Genomic DNA, 20,213 nt, shown 5'->3' with positions numbered 1-20,213 from the left:
ACGTCAAATAAAAATACGCGTGTACAAACGCACACGCAGACGCAATTTTCTACACAATCGGTAAAATTATAATTAATAAATTATTGTATTATGTAAAAACATTATAAAAGTTCCATAAGAGAATTAGATAAAAATGATCATACTATTTTATATGTGTTAATACATATGTACATAGATACGTACGTACGTACATATGTATGTATGTATAATCGATCGAGCCATTTTAAAAGATGGTACTTCGTACATTCTTAATTTATAATTTATCGATCGGTTGGTTATAGGACGTCTCTATGCAAGGAACTCACGTCATCGTAAAGAGCATGCCGAGGTCGAGGTAATGAAACGATCGTAAAAATGATATCTTCGAAAAGAATATCCTTTCCTTTCACATATCGAACGTGTAGCCATCTTTCCATGTTGGCTCGAGAACAAAACGATGTAAGTACATATATCTATTAACTTATACATATATGATGTGTGTGTGTGTATGTGTGTATATAACATAAGTTAGAATATACGTAAGATTACATACATATAGAATATACTTATAGAATATACGTAAAAATACATAAATGCAAAACATACATAAGAATACATAAGAAAGTATATACAGCTGTGTAAAAATATATACAAATTATATATACTGACATATACATAAAATATACATAAGATACATATACATATATCTATATATATATTGATCATTGACATAAAGATACATCACGTGACAGGTTAATAGAGACACTAATGATATTTTTGTTCGACTTTGCAATCTTATCGATATATTATCGAAGTTAGTAAATCCGAAAGATTTTCAATGTGGAAAGAAAAGGATTTCTCTCTAGTGAAACTTCTGTATAATCTTCGGAAACTCTCATAAGCTTTGCAATATCCATGGCATTGTTCTTTTCTTTATAAAGAGAAATCTCTAATTTTTCATTAATTATAGTTACGTCTCGAGTGTACGATTAACCTGGACGTCAATCCTTTGTGTTCTCAAAAATCACATTTATTTTTTATCGCTTCACTACGTTCGTTGTAAGTACAGATACATATATATATATATATATATATATATATATATATATATATATAATGCTTTTATATGTTTTACGGAAAGCTTCGTACGTAAAAGTTCAAAGGTTAAAACCTTCGATGTATAATAATTTTATTTCTTTTTTTATAACATCAATATTACTAAACATTTTAAACTGATTATTTGAACAAAAATTCTGTATATAATTTTATATACATATATACGTGAAATATATAACATACGTACATGATATATGGATGTGGATATATATATAGACATATAATAATTATATTCTATACATTTTTTTTCGGCAAATAAAAATGACTATCTAATAATAATTAAAACATAATACAATGTTATATACATATTATATTTTTTGGAAAAAAGAAGAAAATTCAGTGTGTGTGTGTGTATAATTATTATTATTATATTTAGCAATTTTGAGAAGAGAAAGAAAGAGAATTTAGAATTAACAATAATATAAAAGAGTTTACCGGCAAAAGGAATGTTCATTTGCTATCAATTTATTATATTATTCAATTTACCATATTTAATCCTATAATTCTTATTTACATGCATATCACGTTTTTCACTTACCTTACGATATTGTTTATTCGATGGACAGTTTCAAAGTAATATAACAAGATTACGAGCGAAGCTAACGACTTAACCTAACCTCTACAATGTTAATTAAACTCTTTGTACGTTACGATGTCGTTAGAATGTCACAAATATCAATGAACGTATATTCGTGTACTCAACGTGCAAAATGAAATTCGTTAGAATAGAAGAACAAATATGTGTAGATAATTTTGTTTAAAAATAAATGAAACAGACTTGAAGGTATATTATATAAAAACGATGCAGGCCAAAAAATAAACATTTTATTTGTTTTTTTGTTGTTGTTATTGTTGTTGTTGTTGTTGTTGTTTTAGTCGTCGCGTACATCATGTACAGAATGAGGTTTCGATTAAATGTATTTTAATTATAATATATAGTATGTATTATTTATATATATGTATTTTTATATATAGATATATCTCTTCAAATTCTGATCTCTACATCTCTCTAATATACCTACATAAAGTTTATCTGTAGACTTTGTGACTTCTTTTGCATATCTCAGTGACTCTTTAAAACGAGAATGAAAATAGATATATATTTCTAAATTCTCTTTCTTCCTTTATCTCTCTCACACATACATTCATACGTACAAGCACATACATTTATTCGCTCTTTCTTTCTTTATTTCCAATTTAATCTGATTAATTAGCATCAAGAAACATCAGTGTAATAGCTAAAAGCAACTTCAAATATTACGCATATTATTCTTCTTTGTTGCAAAGCACATTTCAGTGGTTTTTAATAAATATCTGGTTTAAGTATGTGAAGCAGAACATCAAAATAATAATGACAACATTATTGTCTCACATATAATGATAAGAAAATTTTTCTTTGTTTTTTAATTAAACAATCAATATTACTAGTAGTTATTACAGTAGAACCTTTATTATCTGAATATTAAACATTGTATTTCATTTGCCATCATTATTAAGTTATACTTGAGATTAGATTATATCTAATGTTTCATTCTTTCCATAATGATTAAAATAATTTAGTTAGTTAGTTTCAGAACAACTAACTAAAGTAAAGAACAACTCATTATTAAACATGCATTCTAATAGATATTTTGTACATAATGTTTCATTGTTTTTATAATAATCAAAATAAAATTTCAGATTAATTCATTATCAAGCATTTTCCATCATGATTGAGATACATTGTATATATTGTACATAATATCTTGTTTTTATTTATAATAATAAAAATGAAGTTTTTGTTTAAATTATTATTAAACATTTTCTCTATTATAATAGATATATTGTATACATAATATTTTAGTTTGTTTATAATAATAAAAATAAAATGTCAAAATAATTAATTATAAAACTGAAATGATATTAATGGTTCTACTGTATGTATATTCATTTTAGACAATTTAAGTAAGTTTAAAAGAAGTCTAATGTTACATAGGAAACCTTTCATTAACAGCCAATCACTAAATAGCTTAACTGGATAAAGCGTTAGAACATTGTAAACACGGTAAGATGATCTTCGACCGTGAACCTTAGCAAAGGTGTTTTGCAACACCTATATTAGCTTTATAATGTAGAAACTTTGATAAACGAGCGTACGACACTTATAGTATACTATATAAGGACATATACTGCATCTCGAATCTTTATTATTTTTTTTTTGTTTATTCTTACTAATAAATCATTGATATTCAAGCGAAAGCGAAAATTTATGTTTAAAATTGGAAATGTAAATAAGATTTTGTCGATAACGTTCTTTGATCAAACTGGTCCATGCGTGCAAACATCGATGTTTTTTTTTTTAAGTCTTGGACTCATTATGTATTTTGTGTATGATAAATTCGAATGTTAATTAAAAGATTTCACCATTATTGAAATTTAAATATTTCATTTCTGATTAGAATTTATGTTATATTTAATTAATATAAGTGCAGATGTTTTCTGTAGATTTGTTGAAGATACTTTAGAATAAAATTAATTAGAATTAACAATTAAAATATTATAACAATGTAACAATCAAATAATTTTAATATCTCCTTTTTATTAATAATTAATTTATTCTTTTATGGTACTTAAATAAAATTCGTCAAAAATCACTATGAATGTTTGAATATTTCAGAATATTAGAAAATAGATAGAAAGAAGGAATTTCGAATTTTTTATAAAATTTAAAAATGGCGTAATCCCTTAATCTAAAATTTGATAAAAAATTATTAATTTTTTACGATTAGTTTGTGCAATAATAGTAAAATAGATTTATGGATCATCGTCGATATGTATGCTGGTCCTTTTTTTCTTCATTAATCTTCAGAGTGAACAATGAATATGATTATTTTTATAAAATTATAAACATTTCCCAGAGTAATATTTTATAAAACAATATAATAATAGATATGCATATACACGTCGCCTAGAAAAATTCGTGCGTTTTATTAGGACTTCTCAACAAGAAATGAATTTGTTCTTGTTTTTTTGATTTAGTTGATTAAAACTACGATTTCTATGGTCAAAGTAATCTTATTTAGCATTAAATTTTTTTATTACTTATTATATAAATAATGTAATCGAAAAAGGAAGAGAAGTATTGATCGGTATAGAAGAATTCGAAAAATATATAGATGAGATTAGAATACATCACAAATTATTTTTTATATCATTAATTAAATACACAATCATCTTTTTTTTTTTATACAGGCTGAATCGTATTACGTGATGTCATTTAAAAAAGTCTATCGTATTTTAATTATAGAGTTAAAAGATTTTATCTCAACTTCGCATAATTTAAAAAGATGTTTACACGTGTAATACACCCCATTTCCTAGATTATCTTTTTAATTATGAATTTAATAAATATACAATTCATCCTGTACATTTAACATCCAAGATATTAAAATCTGTTCTTCAACGATATATAACTTAATATAAATATATAAAAACAACTGCAGGAATCAAAGTATAAAAAAGCTATTTTTCACGTTTCAAATTATGGAGATTACTAATCTTTTTTTTACTGTCTTTTTTTTTTTCTTATTTACACTGTAAAAAGATAAAGAAAACTGCTTCCAAAAAATACGTCGATGTCTCAACAAATTAAGAAAATTAATCATAAGCGATTCATTGAATACATCTACAACATATAAGCAATATTGTTAGTTAAAATTTTTCAAATTTGATTTTGCTTATAAACTCGAACGTTGGCACGCCTGGACCGACACAGATCTTTTGTCTTTCTCTTTCATGCTCTCATGCAATTTTTCGTTCTCTTTTTCTCCCTTTCTCTCTTTTGCATTCATAATCATTGCTGTCGACTCTAAACACCCCATGAAACTCTGCTAACGAACGAATTTAATGAAATATCTCTGCTAAAACTTTTTTGGACGGGCTCGTCGAATTAGCGAGCACGACTTTCTTTTACACAATAAATTATTATTGTTCCCAAAAAGACTACTACGCGCGCGTTAGGCTCAAATTCGTTCCCATTGAAATAGAGAAACTAAATTTTCAATTGAATCATTTCGTTTATTATAAATCTTTATTAAATTTCAATATCTCTCTCTCTCTCTCTCTCTCTCTCTCTCTCTCTCTCTCTCTCTCTCTCTCTCTCTCTCTCTCTCTCTCTCTCTCTCTCTCTCTCTCTCTCTCTCTCAATCTCAATCTCAATCTATTTTACTCTTTCTCGATATATTTTTTTCTCACACGAGCCGAAAACGCGCGTTTGTGACATATGTATGTGCATATTCTTTTGTGTTATTATAATAATAATTATTATTAATATTATAATTATTATTATTATTGTAGCTTTTTTTTGTTTTTAACATTTCATAAATCTTTTCCATACTGTGTAAGTTGAATAAGTGGATTTTTATTAAATTTTTTTCTTTTTTGTATTTTTTTTCTGTTTCTTATTTATTCTTTGTTTCGTTAAATTTGTTGCACCTCGTTCGTCGAGTTTCGTCGCCTTTTTCTTTTTTATTTTATTTTATTTTATTTTATTTTATTTTTTTTGAACTCTTTCCTAACATCAGCTCGAAAAATGTACGTGCGATTGAAGAAAATCTTTAAAATGCTGTTCTCTTTCTTTTTTGTTTTCATCTTCTGGCAAATTTGAGAGAGATTTTAGAGAAGTATGTAAGATTAATAAAGATTAATCTCGATGTTCTCGTAAACGCGAATGCGAAAAGAAAAAGATAAAAAAAGATAATAATAATAAAAAATAGAAATTTCACACGAACATTTTTAATTTCGAGCATCCATCTTAAATGTCGGTCGTTTATCGTTACATCGCATTGGAACGTTCTTCGTGAGCTTTTTTCACGATTGCCAATTTTGAATATGGATCTGCAGCTGGTAATCCGGTATATGGTGGTTCTCTAGTACCATGTAACATCAATGTCCATTCTCTGATCCAACCATGTTGAGGTATTTGCGAGTTTAAGCTAACCTATAACACGATATCCTTGTTATTATGAAGAAAATGCATATTATTGAAATGCAGGATATAATGTAATAGGGTTGATGGCGATGCACGTTTCACGTACAAAAATATTTTCATTACATAGAAACAGCAATTTTTAATTATATGATTTCCAGTGATATAACTGTATAATTTATCCGACATGTTGCGAATGAAACTATAGTTATTAATTAAAAGTAAAAGGAAACAGAGAATGAACAATTGGAATTATTCATCATTTTTATGCAACCTAATTTATTAATCGTTTATAATATTAAACAAGAGTTGTTAATTTCGTTATTAATTTAAAAAAAAAACGAAATTAAACTGACCACCTATTACTACTAAGTATTGTAACGTATTGATCAAAGGATTAACATTTTTATAATATCATACTTTTAATGTCTAAGATAATTATGAAAAGTGTGCAGGTATTAAAAAGATCAAAAGGTTTGAGAACCTCTGACATCGTATAATAAACCTTTTTTATCGACTTATTATTTATAAGATGATGATATTAAAAAATTGAAAAAAGAAGAAAGATATAAAAAACACAACATTGTCTCTTGTGGCAATATTCTTTTTTTATGTACGGGATATAAACGATTATTTTTATAGTCGTATCAATTTTGTGACGGTCTGTACAGTTTCGTAAAAATATATCGTTCTTCATTTCATATCAGTTCGTACTTTCGCATGAGATTTTAATGAAAAGTATGAAAAGCATGACCTTTGACATTTCAAAAAAAGAAAGAAAAATTTTGTACCTCTAACAACCAAGTTCCTTGAGGATATTCGCCCCAAGTGTGAGTTGTCATGAACGGCCACTTTGTAAATCCATCTCTATGATCATCGTCATTAATTCTGCGACTTAATATCATCGACCTTTGAAAAAAACAACGGTTCAATGAATTTTTCTTTACATCATTTCAGTTTCAATGTCTCTAATTGGGTCAATTTTAAATTACAAGCACAAGTACTCTATAAATTTATCAATATTTTATAAATTATACTTTTGGAAAAAATACAATTTGATAAATATGTTTTTAATCGAACGAATCATCCTGTGCGTATGCACATAAGGATAATTTAATAATCCATAAAATTTAATTTATCGTAAAATTTGTAAAATTTGTTAGAATAATATATGAAATTGTAAATAAATCGTAATTCATTTATGTTATAACGAAATTGTTAAGGAATTATTCGTTTAACAGTTGTTCGACATTTGTCCCGTTCTAAAACCACAAAATGTGGAATTCGAAAACATTTGGAAATGTGGTTTTAAATGACATATATCTTCATATACATGTATCTGACATACCTAGTTCCCATCGGTGAAGTTAGGAACAATTCTAAATCTCCTCGACGGGTAGCATTTATCGAAATAACTGCTTGAACGTGTTCTAAGTAGTTAACAGCATATTCCGTGCCAGCACAAGCGTCGGTCTTGATTTTCAACAGAAACGACCGTTCACTGGTAACTTTCCTGTAAAATTCAAGAACCAAACGTGAGAGAGATCCTTTATTGGATTTTTTCGATCAACTGGAAAAAAGAGGGAACAAGAAATCGTTGGTTTCTTTCTTTTTTCTTCTCTCTCTCTCTCTCTTTTTTGTTTGTTTGTTCATTCTCAGAATTACTATACGCGATCAGATTTTTTTATTATCCATTGAAGCAATTAAATCTAAAATTTTTTATATAATAGGAAAATAATATATAAAAAGGTATAAAAATTATGTTCCTCGCGTATAAAATTGAATTGAATTAATATGTAATTTTTATCATAAATTGAATTTATATGAAAATTAAATTTACGAATTAATCAAATTGATTTCAATATATAAATTCAATTATTAATATATAACTATTTATATATTAATTAATTTTATCATCTAATTTAAAAATAAAAAAAACAGAAACATCTTTCTAAGTTTAACATGATATTATATTTTTATTTTTAATTAATTAATTAATTCATGTATCGTGATAAACAAAATTATATCTATTAATTAATTATATATATTTTTTTAGTAGAAACACTTTTTTATAATTTTAATATTCGAACTATTTTTTATCCCTTTCTATCTTAAAAATATGGAAGATTATTATTTCAAGGAAATAATAATCCTAGGAATAATAATATACCAAAATAACATCTAATTCCTTCGAAAGCGTTGGATGTGCGAAAGCTAGAATAAAGCCGAAGTTCTGTCGAGAGATAGCAAGCTCCTTTAAATCGATACTCGACGGTCCGTAAATAATAACATTATTACGGTGCTTTAATTCGATTCGTGCGTTGCTCAATAAATGTAAGAGAGAATACGAAGGCGTAATAATACGTAGAAAATCTTATTTCGATTAATGCTTCAACACGTAAATAATGTCTCTTTCTAAAATTGTGATATAATTTTAAAGCAATATAAAAAAAAAGATATGTATTCTAAATTCTGTTTTTATAAAAATATATAAAATTCTCTAAGATATATAACATAAAAAATTAATAGAATCATCAAAAAGATTTGAAGTAATTTTAATTCATTAATAATTTTGATAATGATTCTATTCATTTTTCGATTATTCTCGATGTATCTAATACAATTACCGATAAAAAATAATTTAATTTAATTTTTTTTATTGCAAGTATGTTTCTAATCTATTAGTATAATCTATAAACAATACTAACTGTGGCTCGATGACAGAACCAGCTTCGCAATGATATCTAGGAGGTACAGTTTTCCATTTCTTAGCCAAAGCCACCATAGCACCAGCATCGAGAACACCATAACCAAATAGATGATTAAATTCTAGTCCAACGCCGTTCATAGTCCAATGAAATCTTCCTTTAGCATCGAACAACGAATTCCTTTTTGAGGTCAATACCGTCAAGTGTTGAATGTCCCTCCAAGTCAACTGTGAACTAATGTGATTGGCTCTTGTTAAAATGTTACCTTGGGAAATGTTTTAAATAAATAATGAACTCTTTTTATGCGTGAGTAAAAGTAAACTTTGCGAAAGGAGCGTTATTAACGAGATTTTAATTATCTCCTTCTCAAGCAACTTGAGTAATTTTATTTAAAACTTTAACTACACATATAAAATATAATATGTAAAATGAAAATTGCTTAAATTATTATTTCTTCGAAAATTATTAATTTTGTCTTCATAATGGTCCAATAATTTCATTATAATAAACGATATTATTCGATGTATATATATATATATATATATATAGACACACACATATACTTTGATTTGAATTTGCTCAATGAATAAAAAAATAATTCTTTTAACTACCATAGTAATTATCGCTAATTGAACTTATAATTGTTGAGTTCGCTTGAATTCACTGGAAAAAGGAGAAATTATATTACTTGCGTGCCCGAAATAATCGTCGCAATGCAGCTTATTCACCTCAAGATATTAATTTCATTATCATGAGCGTGCTAACAATGATAGCAATAAATCGTTTATATCATTGAGATATAAAAGCGGATTAGCAAAAAACTATTCTATTTTTAGAATTTGTCATGTAGTTAATTCATTTCGTTAGATCTATTGCGATTACAACGAATGAACTTTTAACATGAACAGTTTGTAACAATTTATATAAACCATAATATTTCATTGAATAATTTCCTAATTCTTTTTTTAATTATGAGACTAAAATAATTAAATATTTCTTACGATAAATGAACTCTCTTTCTACATAAAGAGTTTGTAAAAATTGATATGAGACATCCCCATATATCTACATAAATTTGAATATCTTTTGGTAGAAATGATTAAAACGGATTATGATTTTTTTTTCAAGGTTTTTTAACTGCATAGTTAACTTTCTTTCCGTTTAAAGATAAAATATTTAAAGAACTTTGGTAAACTCACTTGGCTTCGAGGGCCAAAGCAAACACCCCTGCAGCTTCCGGCGCCGCAGCTGATGTTCCACTATGAGTCGTCGTACATTTTCCATAAAGATCGGTTGTAGCCTAAAAACAAAGTTTAATTTTAATTTAAACAGTTTGCATTGATATTATAAATTATCAAGTACATATTTATTTTTTATTTATTTAATCAATTTTTTAGGATTTATTTTCAGATCATCTTTATGTCGTTTATTTTATATGGGATTTGTTTCGATATCTTTTATATTGCATGGGAATTCATTTAAATCACGTTTATATGTTTTATTTTGCATGTGTACTTAATTTATTATGAACATAAAAAAAAAAAGTTCATTTTCATTCACAGATTGAACTGAAAAATATTGTTACTTTAAACAACATTTTTTAACATCTTTTTATAATAATCATAACTTCATAATTTTTGCAAGGCACGTATACATCTAAGTATATAAAAAGAATTGTTATAGTATACTTGTGAAAGAAAATGTCATATTTGACTCGATGTAAAGAAAGATCAGAAATGATTCAATGGATTACAAATAACAAAAGAAGTGACGGTTAGAAAGATTGATTTTTGAAATTCATAATGTAAAATTCATGTTTTGAAGCTTAAAGCAAAGCTTTACTCCCACCTTGACGAATGAAAAAAATTTATGTGGGTGGAAAGATCGAAAGCTGTTGCCATGTGAAGCTTTTAGAGAGAATGATCGATCGTATTAAAAATGTCGTTTACATTTTAACCAACAATTCGATGACATACATCGAAGAGAAAAGGGAATTACATACTCTTTGTAAATGATACTTCAATATACGATTATGGATTATGATTTACCACGCGCGTGGGTGAATGATATAATTTTCATCCTACGTCTTTCTTTTTCTTTTCTTTCTTTCCTTTTTATTAATATTTATTTATAGAAACTATATAAAATATAGAATGTAATCTACTTTCTAAGTAAGATAACAAGACTTACAAACGTTATAATTATTCATTTGGTTCAATTCAACTTTATACAATGTGCCTTCTATTTTTATCTTTTAATATCAAAGGTTTATTTAAATCATGTTTGTTATATTTATGTTTTTCTTCTTTATTTATATATATATTTCTTTTTATTCATTTATTTCATAGAATTATATAATTCACTTTTCAAAAGAAGAACACACAAGTATCTTTTATAATTTTCATTTGTAGAGTAATACAATTATTATAAACAAAACAATAGTTATGGCATGAATATTGTATTCGTTAATAACGTAAAAAATTATAAGAAAAAGAAACAAATAAATTTTTATTATATATAATATGTTTAATTAACTACAAATACATATGTATATAAAACTAGGATGGTTTGTCGTTTAAAATGAATTGATCGTATCGTTGACATTTATTGTTTTTAGTGTTATTATTGTTACTACACTGGCTTTTATTTTAGCCATGGTGATACAAACGAATACGTTATCTACACGCCAAACAAATTTGATAAATGCACTTTGTGCCAGAGAACATTGATTTATCGCAGTAAAATAAATGACCATAGTCTACCGCAAGAGACTTGCTGTAAGATCGTTTATCTATCTTAATTAATATCTTCTGTTAATCGAAACATTAATGTTCTCGCGATCAACGAATGAAAGTTTTCCCTGTCTTTTCTCTCTCTTTTTTTTTTCCTTTTATTTTATTTTTAATAATAAAAATAACGATGCTCGTTCACAAAGAAATTCGTTTAATAATATCGATAATAATAATAATAATAATAATAACTTCACAGAAAATTTGCTTTTAATCTTATTTCGATAATAATGATAATAATATGATAGAATTCGATAAATTGTACTAGAACGGAAATAATTTATAAATCAACGAAATACATATGAACCAATACTGCTGTTAAATGAAATAACAGTCCATTATATATTATAATCGATAATTAAAAACAAATAAAAAGAAAGAGAGAGAGAGAGAGAAAGAAAGAAGAAAAAAAATAATAGAAATTTTCATACTCACCACACCGGTATTAGGATCTTTCGCGCCATTACTAAAGGTCGAAGCTAACGTACTGGAACAACTTTCATCGTAATGGGCATTTTGACCATCGTTAATGGCACTGTTTATGCTCACAGTCCACATACTCGCTGCATATCCATCGCAATTACAATCGTCCTCTTCTCCACCATCACCAGAAGCCCAGACATAAATATTGCCTAAACCTTTTCTACCCTGGGAAACAAAATGTTCGTATTCGTGCTTGGAAAATCAAAATAAAGTAGAGAGGATCGAATAAGGAAGGGACGAAAAGGAAGAAAAGAAAGAAAGAAATAAAGAACGGTGAAAGAAAAACGAGAAAAGATTCTCTTAAGAAAAGGAAACAAGAAAATAGTGTTCTTTCGTTATCCAATATGTTAGAGTAGTCATTTTTAAGTGATTCAGGTCAGTCAATCTAATACCCTGCCGTCGAAAATCTTTACTTGTTCTCCTGAGAAATCAGTTGGCCTAATCGTATCTTTAACTTTAACCATTGACTTCCTGTCCGTCGAAAATTCCCATGAGCCAATTTGCCCTTTCTCTTGTTCCAAATCTATCTTCTTTATATATTTATTTATTTAATTATTTGTTTATTTATTTCCTTCCTTCCTCGCTTTTTTATTTTCCTTTTTATTAATTAATTTATTTATTCCTTCTTCTGTCTTTCTTTCTTTTATTTCTTTTCTTATTTACTTCTTTCTTTCTCATTTCTTTCTTTATTAATTTATTTATTGATATATTTATTTAGTTCTATTTTTTTCTTTCTTTCTTTCTTTCATTCTTTCTGATACACGACTTGAATGACTCCAGATATTCATTCACAAAAGGGAAAACCACAATCTTGATTTCTAAAGAGATATAGAACTATGTATATACCTATATATCTTACTCGTAAAATAGAAAAATTGTTGGCTTCTTTCTACCAGCTCGCTGTATAAGAATATCACTTTGATCTCAAAGAGAAAGATAACGAGATGTTTTTCAATGATATAGAATGTATCTCCTATGAATTTTTATATCTTCATTATTTTTTTCTTTTTTGTTTGTTTGTCTATTATTTTCTTTTCTCTTTTTTGTTTCTTTTTTTTGATTATACCAAAAATGACGTATGTTTTTTCCTTTTCTTTTCTTTTTTTTTTAGATTTCTGGATTATCTATATTTATTTATGTTTATCATATTATGTAAAAATTTACGTATATGTATATGTATGCATAAATCTTTAATGGTATATTTCAGAGATGGTTTTCAATGATATCGACGCCAGGGTCGCATTTGCATTTTTATATCTTTATTATTTTTCTTTCTTTTTCTTTCCCTTTTTTTGGATGATTAAAAGTAATTTCTTTTGAATATCTGGTTCATCAATATTTATTTATTTTTATATATTTTTGTTGTTGTTTTTTACGATTCAACATATATAATTAAAATATAAAATGATTAAATACAAAATGTCTTATATAAATTTTAATATCTTCATTATTTCGTTGATATTATTTCTAGAAAATGATTTTATTAGGATATCTGGATTATCGATAATTATTTATTATTTTATGTAAAAATATATGTCTTTGTTACTGTTTTTCAGGTCATGAATATATGTATTATATATATATATATAATCTGTATAATTTAAATATGAAGAGATCGATTGCAGAGTGTTCCATTTACATTTTAATATCCTCGTTAGGTTTTAATTATAAAGACAAATGAAATTATAACATAACGAAATTATGACATAACTTTTTTTTCTTTCATATCTAAATCATCAGATATTTATTTAATATAATATAAGACATTTCGTATAATTAAATTAATTACAGACTATCACGTTGGAACTTGAACATTTTCATTATTTTCTAATTATACCGAAGAATAATTCAAAATAAAAGGAAAATGATCGTTTGAAAGATAAATTGACGTAAAGCGAATGACGTAAATCTCCATAAAAAAAAAAAAAAAAATCTTAGTTATCGTTTATTAAATTACATTAGACACCCTGTATAATTGAAATATGAAGAGATAGATTATAGGGTGTCCTATTTTAAATTGAATTATGTCTATGCTATTTTTTAATTATAATTGAAGGGAATTACAAAAGAAAAAGAAATGATTGTTCGATAGAAAAAATTGATGTAGAACGAATGATATGATCTAATACGAAAATCTTTGTTACTGTGTTTATTGAATCACACAAGACACCCTATATAATTGAAATCTGAGAATATCGATCGTACCTCGTTAACTCCACGTACGATGGCCGTCATGGTCGCATTTCGTGGACCATCAACGGTCTTCCCATCATCTGTTGGGCCCCATGAGGCACTATAAATATCGATCAGATCAGGTTCGTGACCCATACTATTCGCTTCGATCAAATCAGTCATATAAGGCTGATCCAGCATCCGTATTCCAGCAATTTTCGAATCGTACGCCACACCGACACCACAAACCCCATTGTCTCGAGCTGCTGCTACTTCACCGGCACATCTGGTGCCATGGCTTCGAAATTAATCGCAAATAATTAGTCATTTACATCGATAATTATTGTTTAGACATCGAATTAATTCTTTTAACGTGTTTCTTCAATAATCGATAGTTTAGTATTATCAGTAATATTAATTGTCAAAAATTATTACTTAAAAAAATTGATAATTTTATTCTTATACACATATATGTATGTACGTGTGTCTCAAGAACTGATCATTTCCAGCTTTTACAACTTTCAATAATTTCAAAATAAATATTTATAGAAATTTTTAACTTTTTTAATATTTTTCTTTTTTTTTTTTTTAATTTGAATGAAATGATAAAGTGCGATTGAGAAATATATTATTATTATTATTATGGATAATAATAATTTACTTTAATAGTGATATGTATATTAAAAAAATGTTCTGTCTATTATTAAAGCGAATAATTTTAATACTCTAAGGAAAAGGAGATTACTGTTAAGGTAAAAAAAGAAAGATAGAAAAGAGAATTAAAAATATCGAATTTTCTTGATAAAAAAATAAAATTCGACAACTGTCGAATCCAATCCAAAAAAAAATATTTACATCGATTTAAAATTTCTACACGAATGATTTCTTTACGTAAATAAAAAATTGTTTGATCGAGCGAACAATTTTAATGATTACATAGTTCCTCCTAAGTTTCGTCATTTTCAGAATATGTGTAAACAATTCTATATCTTCCTTGTAAACGAAGCAATTTCCTTATTTGGAGGAAAAACAAGGTTAACGTGAAACAATTTCCAACATTTCAATCTGCTTTCCGGTAATAATAATTAAACAGAACCGTGAGCTAATTACGAGAACTTAATCAATAATTAGCGTTTAATCAACGTTGTTATAACGAAAAGTTTTGAATTGATTCCATCTGCATATATTTAATTTTATGTAAAATCGTAAAAAAGAATATTTTTCTAATTTTTATAATAAAATAAGATACATATATACATAGTTACGTATATATAAACATAAACATGTGTTCTATGATTTTTAAAATACTTCAAACAAATTTATATTACTTTAACAAAATAATAATACTCATTTGCAGAATATGGATATATTTAAATTTTCTTAAAAAATTTTGTTGCTGTTACAGGTTTTGTTTGTAAATGTACACGATAAGAATAATACGTAAAGAAAAATAATGATACATAGAATAATTAATAACATAAAGAATATTATATATATTAATGTTACAATATATGAAATTTTACAAATAATATTAATAATATATAAAACTTTACAAATAACATACAGATAAAATTAAAGTATATAAAAATTTGACTTTAAAATAACAATCTATAAACCAAGAAGAAAAAAGAAAAAATTAGTAAAAATTAAGATTCTAAAAAATCTTACAAAACATTGAAATAATAAAATTTAAATCAAACTTACCTGTTAAACCAATCGTCGGTATATCTTGGATATGGGAATGGATCGTTACTGCTAAAATCGTAAGAAGCTTTAGCGTTCTGAAACATTCGAATGCACGTTGTCTCTAAAGTATAATAAAAATCACATTATTTAAACAGAAAAAACAGAAAAAGTACTTTTCTTTTCTTTTCTCTTCATTTCTTTCCCTTTTTTTTTTTTTTACTTTTCTCTTCATTTCTTTCCCTTTCTTTTATTTTCTTTCTTAGTATGGTACTATCGTTTGCAAGAATAAACGATGAAGTCTCAAAAGGAGTTCATCAATTTGTACGAGGTACGCGTAGCTGAGTTTATCTCTTAGGAGACATTATTCATTGCGAAAGCGTGATGCTTTTTAATGAACATTTGTTTAAGTCAAGCTCCTTTCTCGTCTTTCGATTTATTTTACGTGGACTTTAAATGTCTACCTTCTTTATCACAAATTAATTGCTTGATTATCTCCATTGATAATTTTACATCGTACAAAATTTTCGAAAACTTTTGAGAGTGATTAGAAAATACAAAAGAAGTAGAAGAGGAAGAAAAGAAAAAAGAAATAAATTGTCATTTTTCTTCTTTTTATTTTAATCATTGTTTACTTTCTAGTTGATTGATCAATCGAATAACAATTTTAAAGGATAATAATAACGTTAAGTTCGAATATAGAACCCGTCGTAACACGTTGGTGTCTTTTATTCGAAAAGAAAAGGTCACGGTTGTGAGAAAATTTGAATTTCATCGTGTCTTCGGGGTTATGCTAATGCAAAGATCGTCGTTGAACATCAAAGGACGAGAAGGACGAGACGATAGAAGCCTAAAGAGACAGAGGAGAGATATTTTAAGAGAACTAACGAGATGTTAAACGAACAGTAGATAACGAGAGTGAACTTTTTAAAATTTGCTGAAACTTCTTTTAACTTATGCTAAAGTCTATAGAAAGATTAAGTTATGTCCTTGAAATTTCCTTCGAATATTTTCTTTTCATAAAAGATTCGTTCGATAATTTTCGTTGTAGCATGTCATTTTAAATGTTTCATCGATAATTCAATTGGGAAAATATCGAATACACGTTTCAAGTAAAATTTGGAAAATCTTTCTCAGATTAAATAGCTGAAATTATTTCTTTATCTTAAGGATTGTTTTTTTAACACATATCAAGAATTTCCAAGGGTTACAAGATAAAAAATACAATACTCGTAAGTTTTTATTGGAGAAATAATATTTAGGAAAATATGTTTCTTGTGGATAATATAAGTTATTGTATAATATGTGTACAATGAATGAATATATATATATATATATAATATATATTAAAACTTTAAAAAACAAAAAAATACGATTTCTGCTAAAATTTTATCAAAAAAATAACAGAAGTTATTGTATAATATTTTTTAAATACTAATATTTAAACGTACTGTGTAAAGTTAGAAAAAGATTTTTTTTCTTTTTTTTTTTTTCCAAAGAAAAATGTAGAACACAAAGAAGAGAAAAAAGTGAAAGAGAGAGAGAGAAATAAAGAGAAAAAAATGGTGAAAAAATATAGCTGAAGAATTAAACCAAGCAACGAGTATGTTTACTTACGTAGTTATATTTCAAGTCCGGATGCATGTAATCAACACCTAAAATAAAACAGAAAAATAATAAAAATGTTGGTGCATTATGGAAATTGTCAATAACAATAATAATAACAATAGTAATAATAATTCGAAAGAAAAAAAGAAATAATAAATCTTTTAATTGGTAACAAAAAATCATAATTTTTCTAATAACTATTTGGAAAATTTTCTTTTCGATTAAATTATTCTTACATTTTTTTAGTGAACTTGAAATAACACAAGAACATTCGAAATTGATTTATAACTTTTGTATATTGATCGAATTTAATGTTTTCATTAAAAAAAAAAAACACTTTGCATAAACGAATGTAGAAACTTGTTAAAAAAACTTCTAGTGGAGAAGTTAAATAGAGCGAATTCGAGTCCTTTAAAAAAGACAAGAAAAAATTGTATCATTCATATGCATGTCAACCGTAATGGAAATAATGCATACTCGTATACGACTTATGATCCATTGGATCTAGAAACTCGACGCTGACATGTAGTTTACTCAATGATGTTTGAACTTAATCGAGCTATCCTCTTGATAATTTTACTAAAAGCTTCAGTCTCAAATGTATTATATATATTCTATTAATTCTATCCATGTTTATAATGTATCGTCCGTTTTATTAATTAAAGAATTTGTTTATAGGATTGAAACAAGAAAATAAAAGAAAAGAAAAGAAAAATATTCATCCAATATTTTATATTATTTCAATGTACAAATAAATGAAAAATTTGAAAAAATGATTTTAAAATATTCGAAAAAACAATGTTTACATTTTTATGTTTTACAATTTACTTTTTATTATCTTTTTGAGTAACAAGTTATTGTTTTCTAAGATCCTTCTCGATGAAAGATTTTGTCTCAATTTCCTAGCTATTTAAGCTGACTATGAATTTACCGTGAAAACGAGCTTACATATACATAGACATCATATGTACATATATATATATATACCCACATGAATATAATTAATGTAGATCAGCTGTGACACATGAGTATCGAAAGGTCGTACGTAAGAGACTTGAAAATAATTTCAACGCGTAATGAAACGATCTAGTGACGCTAACAAAGTAATTTGGTAGGAGCTTTACCAAAATCCTATTACTAGAAGAGAGAGAGAGAGAGAGAGAGAGAGAGAGAGAGAGAGAGAGAGAGAGAGAGAGAGAGAGAGAGAGAGACAGAGAGAACGCTTTTATCGTAGATTACGCACACCATAGAACCTGTGTATATAGATTAACCGGCATAAATTTCGTTCTACGAGAGGGAAAGTTAATTATCTTGTCTGTCTGTCCATCAACAACGCTCTTTGAAATATCTTTGACGAAAATTAAATGAAATAAAAAGAAAAAGAATTTTAATATGTTAACTGTTCAATTATATACTAAATCGATTATTTTACTTCGTTATATCGATATATTCCTTTAATACTTTTTATAACTTTCTTTTTTTTTTTTTTTTTTTTTAAGATAAAAGATAAAGGAACTTTTTAATGTAATGGAAGTATACGTTTTGTCTTTATAATCTCTTCCAAAATTATCTTAGAAATGTTTATAATAAGGATAAAGTTTAAAATGAAGTAATTTTCACTCTTATGTATATATAAATGTATATACATACATATATATATATACCGATATAAATTTTATATCTACATATAAAATCAGTATAAATAATAATAATAAAAGTTTTCAATTAAAAGTGATGCAATTACTTTTTATAGAAATATGAAAAGAAAATATAGAGAATCAATTACTTTTTTCGATATCTTTAGAAATATTAATAAGAAATATGAAAGCAATAAATAATGAATTAATTTTTAATAAACATTCTCACCATCGTCCATGATAGCAGTGGTCACGTTTTTTCCAGTAACACCTTGTGCCCAAGCAGCTTCAACATTGAGATCCAATTTAGGTTTTCCTCCATTTTGCCCAGTATTTTTTAAGTACCATTGAAATTGAAAATAAGGATCGGTTGGATTTCTATTTGCTGGATTCGGTGAATTTTTATCAACATATAAAGATGCGATATTATCCGTGGTAAATGTGTTGTAACCTCTCTTTACTCTTTTAAATCCAAGTTGTTGAACAGCTGTATGTACCTGCGAATCATTTGAATTCTTTTTTTTTATCTGGAAAATATCTATACCATCATATATTTATATGATGTGATATATAATAACGAGAATCTGCTTGTTGAATGACACGTTCTCGTTTCTATACAACGTTGAAAGCATTGAAATCAGGTCACGTTACAACGAAGATACGTTAAGTTTTATTATTCACGATGTTTCGAATGAAATTGAGATATACAGTATCTGCTTATTATTTACTGTAATTTTACTTATTGAATTGAGAGATATTTATTATGGAGTATACGATTAAATAATTTCTAAGTAATATAATATAGCTGAGAACTTTGATTATATAGCAGGACTTTTTTGTTAAGATTATTATTTTAATAGTTGATATATTTATTTTAAAATAAAGAAAGTTGATTGGATAAAAGCAGCTTTTAATCTATGAAAAAGAAAAAAGATAAACTAACTTGATAGAAATATTAAACAAAAACTGTAGATAATAGAATAGAATAAAAAATGTTGAGACAATAAAAATTATTAGTTATTAACGGTAAAAAAATAAACTTCTACCTTGATTGAAAGAGAAAGAATGAGAG

At 26.2% G+C, this 20,213-nt stretch overlaps 1 protein-coding gene across 1 annotated transcript in view; it reads right to left on the bottom strand.

Moving 5' to 3' along the window:
- Nucleotides 1-1,900: 1,900 nt before the first annotated feature.
- Nucleotides 1,901-20,213, bottom strand: part of LOC127067711 (neuroendocrine convertase 2) — a 32,387-nt gene continuing 14,074 nt past the window's right edge. Inside the window, exons 3-12 of the mRNA XM_051002973.1 lie at nt 19,371-19,638; nt 17,514-17,551; nt 15,918-15,994; nt 14,247-14,511; nt 11,994-12,206; nt 9,969-10,069; nt 8,770-9,003; nt 7,410-7,574; nt 6,853-6,970; nt 1,901-6,073 (exon numbers count right to left, since the gene is read on the bottom strand). Of these exons, the coding sequence (XP_050858930.1) occupies nt 5,909-6,073; nt 6,853-6,970; nt 7,410-7,574; nt 8,770-9,003; nt 9,969-10,069; nt 11,994-12,206; nt 14,247-14,511; nt 15,918-15,994; nt 17,514-17,551; nt 19,371-19,638 (1,644 nt within the window). The 3' untranslated portion in view covers nt 1,901-5,908. The remainder of the gene's footprint in view (nt 6,074-6,852; nt 6,971-7,409; nt 7,575-8,769; nt 9,004-9,968; nt 10,070-11,993; nt 12,207-14,246; nt 14,512-15,917; nt 15,995-17,513; nt 17,552-19,370; nt 19,639-20,213) is intronic.

Source organism: Vespula vulgaris, chromosome 11 (genome assembly GCF_905475345.1).
Source record: "Vespula vulgaris chromosome 11, iyVesVulg1.1, whole genome shotgun sequence".
Classification (NCBI taxonomy): Eukaryota; Metazoa; Arthropoda; class Insecta; order Hymenoptera; family Vespidae; genus Vespula; species Vespula vulgaris.
The sequence above is the reverse complement of the archived record's forward strand: the minus strand, read 5'-3'. Positions and strand labels throughout refer to the sequence as shown.